Below are 16170 nucleotides of genomic sequence, written 5' to 3'. Positions count from 1 at the left end.
TTCCTCTGTGCTTCATTGCACTAAATTAGAAAACCTGGGCCATTTAAATACAAAATGAGGAAAAGCCGTTATTTTAGCCCAGTGATGAACACTGTGCACACACAGGCAGAGCGTTTATGACAGAAGGGCTGTGCCAGGATCTCTTCCACATCACTTCACATGCTCAGAATTAGTTTTGGAGTTTTAATTGAATTATATGAAATTGAAATCAGGCAGAGAGAGAAAAGGCACAGACTTGCATGTCTTGCTTTTGAAAAAAAAAAGAATCCCGAGTAGATGTTAGTTGAAATAAATCAACTGAGCTGCCATACATATTTTAATATTAGTTCCACTTGTGGTATGTTGTAGAATCTATCTAATGAAACACAGCCCACTGACTTTCCTGCGCGCATACTTACAGTCGCAGACAGTATTTCAGATAAGAATCGCGTTCCAGCTAATACCCATGAATGAAGGATCCTGAACAATCAGGAAATGGCTAGGAAGGAAATCTTTCCTACAGGAACTGCTAAACAAAGATAGGAACACCAATTGGAAAAAAACAAGACTCGGCTTGGGAATAATGCAGCTTAGGTAAAGAAGATGGCCTGAACACTGAAACTGTATGATCTCTGTATGATCTCTCATCTTGCCAGATGCTGCTATGCGTCGTATGTACACACTATAGAACCCAGATGATGCATGTGGTTGCACACGGTATGTCTTGGATAAGTAAATCAAAAAGGCCCGCCTGCATCTGAGACACCTGTGTGTGGTTATGGCTCGAGTACATTTACATTCCACCTCTCCGATGAATTCAAAAGACTCAGTAGGACGGTGTTGGTTCAGAGGAAGAGCAAGTTGTCTTCCAATTGAAAGGCTCCGGGTTGGATCTCTGGATCGGGTGTATCCCCGGGCACTACACTTAACCCCAATTTTCCTATTATATCCAACCACTGGGGATACATAATGAATACGATCCTAAGCACTGCTGATTAAGGTCATGGAGGAAGTAAGGACTGTGAAGTCTTGAAAACGACATTGAAATGAGTGACTCGTCCACAGTGACAGCGTCTCTTCTCCTCCGTCTGTTTACAAAACACACATGCAAGGCTGATAAGGAGGAAACAGAAATAATGTTTGGGTTTTTTTTTCCTCCTTCCCTTGGGCAGCATTGTGACAGCCAGAGATTGAGAAAATAGAGCAGGAGGCTTTCTCCATCTGGGTAGCATTATTCAGATTCCTCTGTATTGAATGTTTGGTGATGCTGGCAAGGGAACGCGAGAGAGGCGAGGAGACGGAGTGGGAGAAATGGGGTGAGAGGAAAATGAAGCGATGGAAAAACAGGCGAGGGCGCTGTTCTTTCCCAGAGATGCCGTGGCCTTGTCTGCACTCATTAAATGAGAGGAAAATATACGAAACAACACAGTCTAGTTTGAATTATTGTCACGTTGAAACGATGAGATCTAATCATGAGACGTCATACTCTTCATTTCATCCACAGCGGCTGAGGGCAAACCGTCTCGCTGGTGCAACACTTCCATAACTCACATCCCCTGAGAATCTGTCTCAGCTTGTGGGAGAAAAGGGAGGGAGCTAACTAAAAAGAAGGGAGGGAAGGAAAGAAAGAATGTACTTGGATCTCATCATGTGATTTTTTTTTTTCCCTTTTATATAGCTGTTGCATGATTACAGGTTTGTAGATTGAGGCTCTTAGCAAGTTTTTCCAAACCCTCCTAGCTCTGTTTTTCTGGCTCTTTTTTTTTTTTTTTCTAACGGCATACTTTCCCTTGCTTCTTTTTTTTCTCCCCCTCCAGTTGTATGACGTGTGAGTGGAGTTCCTGCCCTTGTTTCATGCAGTATAGATGAGAGGGAAGGAGAGGGGCTTGTGCAGAGGAAGACCTTTATTTTGATCTGTCAAAGCAGAGATGAAGTGAAGGTATAAAGAAGAGGAGCTGTTTGGCCTGAGTGTGTGTGTGTGTGTGTGTGTGTTTTGTCCTCACAGGACGAGGGAAGACGTGGAGAGAAGAGGCTGAGAGAAAGTGACTGAAAGTTGCCTTCAGCTGTCGCCCATGGGCAAAAGGTGGATGAGAAGTCACAGTTGAGGAGTCTCTCTGACACAGGAGGGGCGGCACCAGCCAAAAGGGGGATCACAAGTTCAGTCTTTTTGCAGCAACAGCAGGACAGGATGAGGTACCAAGGCAGGGTAAGAGTTTTGTTGTGTTTTGTGTGTATAATCGCGTACAGTGAAGCACAGTTCTTTGTCTCTCTCCTGGAGAGAAAAGCAAAACAATGAGTCACTTTGAGATGTTTTTTTTTTTTTCCATTTTCCTGTGGCAGTGTGAGTCAGGGAGTATTTTGGTTTTAGTGTAAGCTTTAACTCCAGCAGTACAACGAGGGTAAACTTGGTAGTTTTCCATCATGTTCATTACAGGGACATCAGTGGTATAGGGAGCCAGCTGTGGTACCATTGCAGTTCGCCCTGGGACAGAGTGGAAGGGCTCGCCTTATAAGGAAGACAATCCGAATAGAGTCGTCCCAGTGCAGCTTAGTCATGGGGGCCTGGAGCCAAGTCCCACTGTTCGTTTCGCCTCCTCGCTGGTTGTCGTTGCATGCTGCTCCTTCAGACCTGAAGCTTTAACTGGATCTACCTTGTACTTGGTGCCAAAATCCACCTAAAGCTTTACACGCATGGTGTCAGTCCTGCTCAAATGAGCTAGCCTCGGGTCAGAAAAGCTGTAGCGCTGCACGGTGGTGGTTAAATCCCAATCCAGGATCTGCAGCCCTAAGGATATCTCTGCTGAAGGTGTCTCTCAAAAGTATTTTATTTCAAACTCGAACCAAGCAACTGCAGTGTTTACTTCTTTTGGTGTTTTGGATGATGCCTCTACTTGCTATGGTGATAGAATTCCTGGGATAAAAGTAAAAAAAAAAAACGGAACACATGACCAGTGAGATGAAAAACAGTGTTCACTGTGGTTTTTTTTTCAGTCATGAGAAGAAACAGTGTTTTGTTGTTTGGAGAGTCCAACAATTGATGCTGCTTTTCTGACTCAGAAAAACAAGTTAGCATAACAAGATCATTACACAAATTGGAAATGTTTCATGTTGACACACTGTCCACACAGCTGCCCCAGTAATACCAGCACAGATTAACACAAGAGATGCGAGATGGAATGAAAGATTCAGACCAAAGGAGTCTCATCAACCAGGAAAGGTTCATGTTTATGCTGAAAACACATGGTGGTGTTTTCTAAACTACATAATAATGTGTAAGCCCATGTTAAGATATGATACTATCACTCACTCACTTATCTTCTGCCGCTTTATCCTCCACATGAGGGTCGCGGGGGGGCACTGGTGCCAATCCCAGCGAACATGGGGTGAAAGGTGGGGGCAGAATGGACAGATCACCAGTCCATTCACTCACACACAGTCCATTTAGAGTGTCCAATTGGTCTAATCTCCACATCTGCATGTTTTTGGACGGCGGGAGGGAAACCAAACCCGGAGAAACTCACGCACACACGGGGAGAACATGCACAATCCATGCAGAATGGCCCTTGTTCCAACCAGGTCGTGCACCTGGGTTTGCTTATATCAGATATTGCAAAAGTATTTCCGGAATCATATATCGCGATACACTCACACAACAGCTCTAGTGAGAGTGAGCACTCCCTAGTTTCCGGGTTCAAGAAATGGCGGCGTTAAGAATAGAAATGGGTGGTCCACCGAACACCTGCCCCAAACCTGACCCTCACATTTCTTGTGTAGCGTCCTTCGGAAAATGTGACTGTAAAGTGTGATGACTGTGTGTTGAAAAGGCCACCTGCACGAGTGGGAGAACAATACTCCAAGGTGAAGCCCAGAGTCCAGTGGCTTTTCCTTTGCTCTCACTCTCCTCTTGGCTGTCGTCCACTGTTGTCCTCTTGGTTTTTGTTTTTTTTTCTTTTTGAAGGGGTTTCCTGAACCTAGTGCTCGGAGATAATGACCTTCTGTTAGCGTGGACCAGCCAAATGACGCCCTTGAGACATCCTTGCATTCAAGAATAACAGAAGTTTGGCCCCCCTTTGTTCCACTTCTTGCATGTTGTTTAATGCATGCACAAACCAACCCAGCAAAGGGTTTTCTCAAATTTGCTCATGGAGAGACGGTGCAGCTGGTTTGGCTGGGGTGCGATGCCTTGATTTCCTGATATTTATCACCAGAGAGAATTGACGACTGAAATCATGCAACATTTTCATCTCCGCTTTGATCTGCTTGACGTTTACCGTCGGTGAATTCCACTCTGCTGCTTACTTTCTCTCTGCAATGACACGTGCACACACTTTCCTCGCCTCGTCTGGTGATGCGGCGTGATACTGTGTGTACCGTGCACACGTTCATCATAATTCAACATCTCACTTTCACGCGTCTATCGTGTCTGTTTATCATTTGGGAGCCTTAAATGTCTCCATTGTCTTATCTTGGCAGGACTGAGTGGAGCTGTTCTTACTTTGTGTTTTTACAGTGGGCTGTTGTGCTCATGCTGCTCAGATCATTTTCTAACACACATTTGTGCTGCTCCACAAATACATCCTGTCTTGTAACGTTTATATGTCTCATTTGTTGTAATCCGAAACATCAGATGCCTATTTTTTTTTCCCCAAAACTGGGTGAATAAGAATGTGCGTCAGTTAAATTGGGAGTATAGAACGTTTGCGCCCCCTGCTTGTCAGATGTGTAGCTACATTTATTTGAGTCTCAGATTTACCAAGAAACATCATTTCCCTCTTGGTTTTGATTGTTTGTAGATTTGGTTGACATTTTCTGGGGATGTAGATTATGGTCCAGGGTTCTGTACATTGTAGAATCACAGAAGTGTATCGTGACACTGAGAAATTGTTGTTTTTCTGGGCCATTCTTTTTGTTGTTGTTGTTGTTGTATAGGAGGGTATGTGAACGTCTCTCAGAATCAGCTTTATGCTTTCTGACTTGAAAATTCCTAGATCAAATCAACCTTTCACTAGTTTATTACTAATACACACAATTACAAATACATCAGTTAGTGTAGATATTTAGTTTGTCCATTGTGACTCCCTTCCCCTCTTAAAATCCAGACTCCGACTCTCTGTAATGTCACTCTTCTGTTTATTTTATTATAAATCAACTGCATTATTGTGGGCTATTGTACAATCAGGTGGTTGTACACTTACACAAAAGTAAGATTGAAAATAACTCCACTTTAATAATACACACTGTACATTTAACTGAATAATAGACTCTTGGATGTGTTGACGATGTCTCATCTTCTCTGTCTTCCTTACAGGAGGTGGATGTTCAGGGGAGAGTGCGTCTGGTGATGGAGAGCGCCCTGACTGCTCGGGACAGAGTCGGGGTGCAGGACTTTGTCTTGCTGGAGAACTACAACAGCGAGGCAGCCTTCATAGAGAACCTTCGACGGCGCTTCAAAGAAAACCTCATCTATGTAATGAAGCCACCTTGTCCTCGTAATTCCCACCCCAAACTTCTGACGGCATGGTGAGACACATTTGAATGCTCTTATGTTTTGGCACAGACGTACATTGGCTCGGTGTTGGTGTCGGTGAATCCGTACAAAGAGCTGGAGATTTACTCCAGGCCGCAGATGGAGCGCTACAGAGGCGTCAGCTTCTACGAGATATCGCCTCACATGTAAGTTGCATTGTTGTCCTATATCACTAAACAGACACAATGAATGTATAGAAAGGTTGTTGTTTTCTTTTGCATCAATTTATCAACTGATCTCATAGAAATATTCATATTTAATAATGTTTTTTTAAAATGCTCATGCAAACTCTGCAACTCTTCTTCAAACTACCTGTTTATCCTCCACATAATTTAGTCACTTGTGTACATTTGTGTAATGTTTTGAACAAAATACTGTGGCTCATTTATGCAAGTGATTATGTACAAAGTATGTCAAATATAAATGTGGATCTCAAGTTCATCGACGCACAGTAAATATTCCTTTTTTTAAAAGAGATAAGCTGAGGATTTTGAGCATGTGATGCACTTTTCTCCTTAGCTACGCTTTGTCAGACAACACGTATCGAGCGATGCGGACCGAGAGGAGAGACCAGTGTATTCTCATATCAGGTGAGAGTGGAGCAGGTAAAACAGAGGCCTCCAAGAAGATCCTGCTCTACTATGCCGTCACCTGCCCCACCAATGATCGCATGGCTGCACTTGGCGATCGCTTGCTGCAATCCAACCCTGTTCTGGAGGTATTTATCCTTTCAAACTAGAAAAACCGCAAGTAACTTAAATGTCTAGTGTGAAACAGTTAACACGGTTTATTATTTTTGTATAAGGTTATAATAAAAGCAAGTGGTTTTCACAGCCTTTATATTAAGCCTTTTGTAGCTTTAAACAAGGGCCTTGCTTTACAGACAAAACTGCGTTTCATGTTTAAACAAAGAAGAATTACATCCAATCTGGTCTGCAAAGGCCACCGTAGTTGCATGATGCAAGGAAGGGAGTGAGAGTTCTTACACACCGGACCTTAAATGATCTTGTCACAATGGAATGTATGTTGTTATCTGACTGTTCTGACATCATTTCAAAGGATTTCTCTTCATTGGTCAATTTGGTCATTTTGTCATTTTCCCTTTATTTCACTTCCTCTTTGAAATATTGTGGGTCCTCTACTTCGTAATAGGCGTTTGGCAACGCCAAAACACTGAGGAACGACAACTCCAGTCGCTTTGGGAAATACATGGATGTCCAGTTTGACTTTAGGGTAAACACCTACTCTTCTCACAACATTAATTGTATAAGTACAACGACCTACATCTTATCTATTTCTGTAATCCGTTCAAGGGGGCGCCAGTGGGTGGTCACATCCTGAATTACCTGCTGGAGAAATCTCGTGTCGTTCACCAGAACCACGGTGAGAGGAACTTCCACATCTTCTATCAGCTTCTGGATGGAGGGGATGACAACCTGCTCAACGAACTGGACCTGGAGAGAAACCCACAGAACTACCACTATCTGGTGAAGGTGTGTCTTTTCAGGATTCAGATCTGGTTTAAGTACAAAATGTATGTATCTGTACTTCGCTCTATTGATATTTTGAGCAACTTTTACTCCACTACATTTCGAAATGTCTTTGTTACTACAAATAAAATCAGAAGAAGAAGAGTTGGTAATGGTCTATAGAGCTTTTCTAGTCCTGATGAGCTGTTTTAATATCATAATATTATATGTAATATTATAAAAAGTCACTTCAACTTCTACCCAAGTCATTTTCTAGTAAGATAATTGCACTTTTACTCAAGTATCCCTTTTAGAATTGGGTTTAGGCACTAAGTTGTGATGGTTAAGGTTAGGGTAAGGGGATAGGGAATGCATTATATACTATGATGTGTCCTCACTAAGATATAAAAACCAGTTAGTGTGTGTGTAACCTTTGATTGTCTTGTTCAGGGCAACTGTCCCAGAGTCAGCTCCATCAGCGACAAGAATAATTGGAAAGCCGTGATGAAGGCCCTGTCTGTTATTGGCTTCACTGACGAAGAAGTGCAGGTCAGTAACAGTCACAATCAACAGTGTGACAGTGTTTTTGCAAAAGGTCATTTTGTCTTTTCAGTAGTAAAATCAACAGAATATTCTGGACTCATGTCGCAGCAGATGGACAAACTTAAGAAAATAATAGATGTACAGGGCACCAACATTGAATCAAGCCTGCTGTAGCAGTCATTAGTCATATTTAATCCAAGTTTTTTAATAACAGAGTTTCTAGGCTTTAAATCCTGAATTGTTTACACTAACTTAGCAGGTTTTATGTCCTCTCATATCCAGAGTTTACTTTTTTAATATTCACTGTGTTTTAATTATTATAGTCTCATTAACAGAGCAACTCCGGTAATAACTTCCAGACTTTTATAAAGTTAACGAGACACATTCCTTTATGAGGTCGATGTTAACTCTTTTTTTTTTAATGGGTCTGAACTTAGAAATTGCTGAATATCACCGCCGGTGTTCTCCATCTGGGAAACACTCAGTTTGGAGAAGGGGAGGAAGGAGAAACTTATATCACCACTGAGACCCAGATAACCAATCTCGCAAAGGTCAGAACAGTCCCACTGGTATTTCTACGTGCTCAAATGTGCACAAACAGTCACATTAAGGCATTAGCTCTTCACAGATGTGCGGGTGTTTTTGTTGTTTTCCAGCTGCTGGGTGTCGATGGCTCGGCTCTGGGGGACGCACTCACTCACAAGAAACTCACGGCCAAAGGAGAGGAGGTGACCGTGTTTTTGTCCCTGTTTCATGTGTTTACAGCTGGTTTTGCTTGTTGTTGTTGTTGTTTTTTTTTTGTTATTATACATGGCATCAAGTCATATCATCAAACCGGATAAGGAGAGATAAATAAATAAAGTAAAGAAAGAATTCACATCATTACAAAAGCATCTAAACTGTCAACAACACAACTAATAATCATTTTTAATAAAGATAATTTGCACATTGGTTGTCATTTTTATAATCTTGTGTTGTTCATTGTGCGTCACAGATGATCACCCCACTGAATTTTGAGCAGGCGATGTCTTCCCGTGACGCCTTAGCCAAGGCTGTGTATGGTCGCACGTTCACTTGGCTGGTGGAGAAGATCAACCAGTCGCTGGCTCTGAAGGTGCAGAAGCAGCTCAGTTTATTTTCAATTCAGTTAGAAGATATTTTATTCGTCACACGTGTGTTTCATGTCCCGTAGGATGAAATCTACAACAGCAATAAGGCTTCCTCGGTTATTGGACTCCTTGATATATACGGCTTTGAAGTCCTACAACACAATAGGTACAGTATGTTGATTTCTTTTGTGGCTTTTGCTCGTAAATCTGAAATGCATTTGATTTTAATCTCCCTCTTCTTTTTCCTCCCACAGCTTTGAGCAGTTCTGCATCAACTACTGCAACGAGAAGCTGCAGCAGCTCTTCATTGAGCTCACCCTGAGATCTGAGCAGGAGGAGTATGAGACAGAAGGAATTGAAGTGCGTCCATTTGTTGGTTTGCTTATTGTGATTTGTGTTTTCAACATCAGACACTCATACAATTCTTCCTTCTGATGTTTCTCACTATTTCCAGTGGGAAACGGTGCAGTACTTTGACAACAAGATCATTTGTGACCTTATCGAAGAGAAACACAAAGGCATCATCTCCATTCTGGTACAAATGGCAACCTGTGGTTTATATTTGTCTCTGTATCGGATTCTTTCTGTGTTTTGTGTTCAACGCTGTCACTGTCTTTCAGGATGAGGAGTGTCTGAGACCTGGAGAGACTTGTGACGTCTCCTTTTTAGAGAAACTGGAGGACACGCTGGGCGGACATCCCCATTTTGTCACGTAAGCGTCATCTGATGATACTATGTGACCTAGATCTCCTCTACAAATAATAATGAAAACGATATTGACACTGCAACCAATATATAGCCTTGAGTGTCTACTGACAAAATTGCACTCATCTGCTTTGTTTTTTTTTTCCGTAAACAAGATATTAAACGTTCAAGGGATCAAGGGATTGGACAGATGCTGAATATCATATTGGCTCATCTTAAATACAAATAAACAATTAAACAGAAAGTTAAAAAAAAAAAAACTTTTAGCTTTATAAATGAAAAAACAAAAGTATAATAAAACAAACATACCAACATAGCCACATTGAAAACATATGTAACAGACAATAAGTAAGTAATAAATAACGTTTACAGAGCTGTGTACGGTTGCACGTCACAATAAGTGCGTATGTTTTTCAGTCACAAGTTGGCAAATGGGAAAACTCGCAGGGTGATGAGTCGGGAGGAATTCCGGCTACTGCATTATGCTGGAGAGGTCAACTACAATGTCAACGGTGAGCTGTAAACTCATATAAAGAGGTGACATGTGTGACAGAGCATGACCCACAACTGTCTCATGTGGTCTCTTTCAGGTTTCCTGGAGAAAAACAACGATTTGCTGAACAGGAACCTGAAAGAGGCGAGTACAGTGGAAAAAGTCTCACATCTTTGTTTCGTGTCAAATGGGTAGTGGTGTGACGATATGGGACTGTGTGGTTTGGTCTCTGTTCAGGTCATGTGCCAGTCAGACAACCACATACTGAGACAGTGCTTCCGCAAAGAGGAGGTGATGGACCAGAAACGTCCTGAGATGGTACGACACAAAATCTTTGTTTTACGAGGGAGGAATACAAACGTAACACGGGCTTTGAGAGGGTTTCATGGGTAGCACTTTACAGCACGGTACAAGAAGAAATTGTGTAAATGTAATATATTTTTTAATATGGAGGTAATATTGTGGTACCATCTTATTTCTAATGCAATTTCTAGCTTAGTAATAACAATGGACAACATTAACGTAACACCATGTCAGTTCCAAAGCTCGCTAGCTAGCTAGTTATCTAGCTAGCTTCTATCTATCTATCTATCTATCTGTCTATCTGTCTATCTATCCATCTATCTATCTATCTATCTATCTATCTATGGAAATACAGACACATATGAAACCTTTCGACAAGCGTTCACTCCTGTTTTCTCTTCCTCTCTCACTTCCTCTCAAAAACATACACAACAATGTACACAAACATTTTCAGAAAAATCTATGTTTGCCTGTTTCTTTTTGTTGCACGCAGGCCGCCACGCAGTTTAAAAACAGCTTGATGAAACTCATGGAGATCCTCATGTCCAAAGAGCCGTCCTACGTGCGCTGCATCAAACCTAATGATGTCAAGCAGTCAGGTTGGCTTATTTCATTGGTTGTACTGTGTGTTACCGTCCTTTTACTGTCAAGAGCTTCTTTTTATGATCAGGCCCAGATGCTAAATAAAGAGCAAGGAATAAAAGGGGGAAATAGTTCATACAATAAGTAATCATAATAAAACGTATCCACACATTTATGAGTATAACTTAGTCACAGTATATTGAACACTGCATAATTACATCCATTTGAGAGAAGTTACTTATAAATGAATTTAAGTGAGTTCTACTTGAATGATAATAATACTGTCAGGGGTTTATCTTCCTGTTAATAAAGCTCAACATTTCCTACAGATGTTTTTTATAATAAACGCCTCCAGATAAGATTATGACACAGATGAGTGTGTATGTGTAGCCATTTCTTCTGTAGCAGTGAATAATAATTGTACTTGCAGAAAGGTTTGATGAAGTTCTGGTGAGACACCAGGTGAAGTACCTGGGCCTGATGGAAAACCTGCGGGTCAGGAGAGCGGGCTTTGCCTATCGACGTCGATTTGAAGCCTTCCTGCAGAGGTGACTGACTTTACCTGCAAATACTTACATCCTCAGTGATCGTGCATTCTATTAACCCTGTGTTATTACGATTATCTATAAAAATTCCTTTAGGTATAAGCCGCTGTGTCCTGAGACGTGGCCCAACTGGCATGGGAGACTAGATGACGGTGTGTCCACACTGGTCAACCACCTGGGCTACAAACCTGAGGAGTACAAATTGGGCAGGTGATGTATTGATGAACAGAGAGAGAGAAAGCAAAGTGACAAGATTTAACGTTACAGTGAGAGATTGAGAGAACATCCCGTGCATGGTTGCGGTGTCACCATTTTGTGCTCACCTCACTTTTTTTGTCGTCTTTCGGCAGATCAAAAATATTCATCCGTTTCCCCAAAACTCTCTTCATGACTGAGGATAAACTAGAAGAAAAAAAGCCAGAGATAGGTGAGTATCAGTGGTATATCTCAAATGACTGTCATAGGGAATCAATGTATAACATATCGTTGTATCTACCTCAGAAACTAAAGCCTTTACTAGATGATACACTACATAGGTTATGGTTATTATTAAAATAAGAAGGTCACTTGGCAGAGTAGTGGCTAGCACGGTTGCCTCACAGCAAAAAGGTCTGGGTTCTTGAAGGCCTTTCTTTGTTCGTTTCTCTGTTGAATTCAATTCAATTTCAGTTTTATTTGCATTGTGCCAAATCTCAACATACATTATCTCAAGGCACTGTATAAGTTAAGGCAGAAGCCTTTACAATAAGAGAAGAGAAACCCGACCGTTCACACAATGAGCAAACACTAGGTATCAGTGGAGAGAAAAAAACTCCATTTGAACAGAAAGAAAGACTCAAAATTGTGCGGCCATCTGCCTCAACCGGTTTGGGTGAAAGGAAAAATGGGTAGAGACAGAAGAAGCAGATATACAGTATAACATGTAAGGGAGGGTTCAGGGAAAACAGGAGAACGGTTCAGACACTCACCTCGTGTTAAAGAAGAAGACACAACTTACAACCTGATAAAGCACGTTATATTAAATCCGTGGGTTTATTACATCCTACACTGAAGTAGAAATCAGTTCCTGTCCTGGTGGCCTACACTGCAGGTTCAGTCTTTCATTCTTTGTTTCCATGCAGCACTGACTCTGCAGACATCTTGGAGAGGCTACAGGGAGAGAGCCAAGTACCAACGCATCAGACGTGCAGGTCAGAGCATTCAAATGTCATTATATTGTTTATATTTAAAGGTTGCGCACTACAGCTTTAAAGTTAAAGTAACACTTCACCATGTAGTGTGTGTTTTTTAATTAGTCTGTTTCACCAAACTATGCTATACTAACCATGGGATGTTCTCTTTGGCTTGGTATGTTATCTCAGTGTTATTTTATGTATGTATGTGTATGTATAGTGATAGTGATCCAGTCTGGGTGGCGAGGGATGAAAGCACGCAGGAGGGCTAAGCGACGTCGACAGGCTGCCGAGTTAATCCGCAGGTGCTTGACTGATTCTTTCTTGCGTTTTGTTTTTTGATGTACTTTCCTTAAACTGCATTTGACATGTGTGGTTACTTTTCTCTGATACCAGGTTCATAAAAGGCTTCATCTACCGTCATGAGGAATACTGCCCCGAGAACGAGTATTTCCTGGATCATGTTCGCTACTCCTTCCTGAAGAACCTACGTAACAACCTGCCCGCGAATGTTTTGGACAAAAGCTGGCCGACACCTCCTCCCTCCCTCGTAGAAGTAGAAAACAGCGCTCACACACACACAGAACATCGTTGTCCTGCCTCTTACTCTTACATTAAGAGTTTAGTTATGCAAACTCTGCCTTGTCATTTCCACCCAACAGGCCTCCGAGCACCTGCGAAAGCTGCACATGAGAAACATGGTCATGAAGTATTGTAGGAGGGTCCAGGCTGAATGGAAGAAACAGGTACATGAACTGCCAAAGCCTTTAATTATTATTATTTTTTTTTTAATGCTAAGCACAAAAAATTTGCCCTTTTTAAAAGCTAGCTACAAAAAATTGTTATATTATTATTGTATTCTACTATTATTCTACTTTTTTTCACCTACATCTGATCTGATTATTGATATCAAATACAAATTAATTTTTAAAGATGTTCACCCTTTAAATGCCAGGTTTTTGTCATGATGCCGCCATGTTTTTAGGTGAAAAACCCCCAAAACAAAACAAAAAGTATAAATTATTTTCAATGTACTTACATGCAAAGTACATTTTTCTGTGTGTACAGCCTGGGATGTCAATGATTAGAAGCAACACTTGTGACAATGCCATCTAGTGGAAATAGCATGTTTTTTTTCTTCATATGCAGAATATGGACAAAAATAGCGCAATCTGTAAGTAGGAAAAGTGATAAATTCCGAGCCCAGATTGACACCCCATATAATAAAATGCATGTACTATGCTTGAATTGAAGTGAGATTTTTTTTGAATGGGTTTCAATGGGACATTTTTGGCGCTCAATGGTATGTGTGTAACACTTGTTTGTTCACAGTGTATGAGCTGAGCTAGAAATAAGATCAAATAAAAATAAACAATCTTGCCAAAATTCATATTCATATACATGAACACAGCCAAAATTATCAAAAGAATTGAAGAATGAAAAATGCTTGAAATGTGCACCTTGCAACCGTCACATTTTAATGTTTGCTTTATTGTTCCTCTTTGCTGTAGATGGTACAGAAGGTTGTAGCCAGTGAAATCTTCAAAGATCAGAAAGACAGCTACCCTCAGAGTGTTGGCAGGCTGTTTTTGGACTCTCGGCTTGGTATGTGTTCAAATGCACATGGATTACATCTGTACATCCGTGCTCTAGATGTACCGATATAACGTTAACTTTCCCATTGCCTTCCAACAGAACGTGAACAAATCAATCTCAAAGTCACCCAGACTCTCGGAAGTGAGAAAGTGCAGGTACAGAACAGAATAATTGGTGATATTATTGCAACATTGTATTTATTTATATTTATTTCGTACTTGCAAGCTTTCAAAATACTGAAATTCAACACAATTAACTTATTGTGGATACTTTTTTATTGCAATGTTTGGTAATATCCCATCTCTAGCCTGACAGTAATGTGCATCCCTGTGCTCCTCAGTACGGTGCATCAGTCATAAAGTACGACAGAAGGGGCTTCAAGCCTCGACCTCGCCAGCTGCTCCTCACAAACTCCTTTGCTGTGCTGGTGGACCGGACCAAGATCAAGCAGAAGATCGACTACATAGCTCTTAGAGGTAGATCAAAGAGGTGGCTGTGTGTGACCGCCCCATTAGTTTATTAGTTTAAGTGTATGAAATACTTAGATTTTGTTTTCTTTAGTTCAGTTAATCTAAACCCCTTCATATTTTTATCTTTAAACAGGCATCTCTCTGAGCTCACTCAGCGACGGGATGTTTGTTCTGCACATGCCCACCGCCGACAGTAAACAGAAGGTACAGTAGGACACAGCAGTCATGACTGTTAGATATACAGCTGTACAGTACAGCCACTCTGAATCCAGCTCTGTGTACCTCAGGGTGATGCTGTGCTGCAGTGCAACAACGTGATTGAGCTGGTGACAAAACTAGCCATGTTGGCCGACAAGATGGACTATGTCAACATCAACCCTGGCAGGTAAGTCCAGCCTGGCTGCTCCTCAAGTAGCTCCAGAGAGTTCTATTCTGTGTGTATTTCATGTCCCGACTTTATTTGTTCCCTCCTGTGCGTCGTGCAGCATTAGGTTTGCCATGGCTCGTGGCAAAGAAGGAATCATTGATTTTGTCAGAGGCACAGAGATGAAGGTGTCAAAAGGCAGGCGAGGACATCTGCTGGTGGTGAGTCAGTTGGAATGTTGGAATGTCATGTGATGGTGCTTTCTCACAGAGAGGTGAAATAATCAGATATTTAACTTTAAAGCTTTAATTGGAAAATGACCTTCACATATTACATCTTTGGTCCATCTTTGGTTTAGGTTCCTCGTGTAAGGACTGAATATGGAAAAGTTGTCTTATCATGTTTATTCTTGGCATCACTGAAAATGAGGGTTGCCCACAAAGTTTTTAAATAAAAAAAATGATATTGATGCTCTGATATTAAGCCTTATTACTCATACACTAAGGGCACCGATCTGGGGGGGTGTCACATTATTATAGGTCACATTTTCAGGCTTTATAAAATGTCTTTTTTCGTCTTTTTATGTGTTGTTGAGTCAAAATTATGAGTAATTTTATATCACATAATTGTGCAGAAGTCATAAAATAGGCATTTTTTCTTTCATTTTTGTTCATAAAAAGAACCAAACAAGGGATGTATTTCCAAATTTCACAAATTTCAGTACTTACTTCTTAGGTGTGATTACATAGTTGGTGGAAATTAAGAAAAAAATGTCTGGTTGTACTAACAAAACAAAAAAAAGGGGTATAAGACACTCTGTTTGTATAGCCTCTGTATATACGTTTTAACGTAGCAATGGAAAAAAAGCAGCCTAAATGCTCTGTGTAAGACATTACAGCCTAATCATGTCTGATTTCACTCTGCAGACTGTTCCTCGCACCAACTCCACATGAAGAAACAGAAAAATGCAGCCACACAAACAGCAACACTTTGAGCTAAATGGAGGATCGTCGCGCAGACGTCATCGGTGCTATTTGGTAGTTTGCAGCTGACTGCAAACACACGCAACACGCTCAACATAAAGAAGATCCTCTATCACTACACAGTGTATATATATATATATATATATATATACACACAGTATATCCTCATTATTATCAGAGTGTCAATGCTCACTGTTGCAATGATCTTTTTTAAAGTAAGGAAATCATACCATGAAGTCATCGCCGTTTCAAATGCTTTATTGTCAGTCACACACAAATATATTTATCTATCAAATACCAAAAAATAAAAGTCTGATGTAAAACACTGTA

At 41.0% G+C, this 16170-nt stretch overlaps 1 protein-coding gene across 2 annotated transcripts in view; it reads left to right on the top strand.

The window, feature by feature from the left end:
* The window catches only part of myo1ca (myosin Ic, paralog a), a 19927-nt gene extending 3757 nt beyond the window's left edge, over positions 1 to 16170 (top strand). The window contains exons 1-33 of one of the 2 annotated variants that reach the window (XM_058627785.1): positions 1673 to 1807; positions 1985 to 2185; positions 5288 to 5446; positions 5537 to 5652; positions 6026 to 6224; positions 6659 to 6739; positions 6820 to 6999; positions 7426 to 7524; positions 7956 to 8069; positions 8175 to 8246; positions 8513 to 8632; positions 8711 to 8793; positions 8882 to 8987; positions 9082 to 9162; positions 9248 to 9339; positions 9750 to 9844; positions 9923 to 9969; positions 10063 to 10143; positions 10622 to 10727; positions 11141 to 11258; positions 11352 to 11465; positions 11606 to 11682; positions 12377 to 12445; positions 12648 to 12732; positions 12824 to 12983; positions 13090 to 13173; positions 13939 to 14032; positions 14123 to 14178; positions 14364 to 14499; positions 14627 to 14697; positions 14781 to 14878; positions 14979 to 15078; positions 15784 to 16170. In XM_058627785.1, the coding sequence (XP_058483768.1) occupies positions 2168 to 2185; positions 5288 to 5446; positions 5537 to 5652; positions 6026 to 6224; positions 6659 to 6739; positions 6820 to 6999; positions 7426 to 7524; positions 7956 to 8069; positions 8175 to 8246; positions 8513 to 8632; positions 8711 to 8793; positions 8882 to 8987; positions 9082 to 9162; positions 9248 to 9339; positions 9750 to 9844; positions 9923 to 9969; positions 10063 to 10143; positions 10622 to 10727; positions 11141 to 11258; positions 11352 to 11465; positions 11606 to 11682; positions 12377 to 12445; positions 12648 to 12732; positions 12824 to 12983; positions 13090 to 13173; positions 13939 to 14032; positions 14123 to 14178; positions 14364 to 14499; positions 14627 to 14697; positions 14781 to 14878; positions 14979 to 15078; positions 15784 to 15810 (3138 nt within the window). In that variant the 5' untranslated portion in view covers positions 1673 to 1807; positions 1985 to 2167 and the 3' untranslated portion in view covers positions 15811 to 16170. Of the gene's footprint in view, positions 1 to 1672; positions 1808 to 1984; positions 2186 to 5287; positions 5447 to 5536; positions 5653 to 6025; positions 6225 to 6658; positions 6740 to 6819; positions 7000 to 7425; positions 7525 to 7955; positions 8070 to 8174; positions 8247 to 8512; positions 8633 to 8710; positions 8794 to 8881; positions 8988 to 9081; positions 9163 to 9247; positions 9340 to 9749; positions 9845 to 9922; positions 9970 to 10062; positions 10144 to 10621; positions 10728 to 11140; positions 11259 to 11351; positions 11466 to 11605; positions 11683 to 12376; positions 12446 to 12647; positions 12733 to 12823; positions 12984 to 13089; positions 13174 to 13938; positions 14033 to 14122; positions 14179 to 14363; positions 14500 to 14626; positions 14698 to 14780; positions 14879 to 14978; positions 15079 to 15783 lie in introns of those variants that run through there. The other variant, XM_058627784.1, reaches the window with a different exon arrangement.

Source organism: Solea solea, chromosome 4 (assembly GCF_958295425.1).
Source record: "Solea solea chromosome 4, fSolSol10.1, whole genome shotgun sequence".
NCBI classification, from domain to species: domain Eukaryota; kingdom Metazoa; phylum Chordata; class Actinopteri; order Pleuronectiformes; family Soleidae; genus Solea; species Solea solea.
Note: the sequence above shows the minus strand (reverse complement) of the source record. Positions and strands in the feature narration are given on the sequence as shown.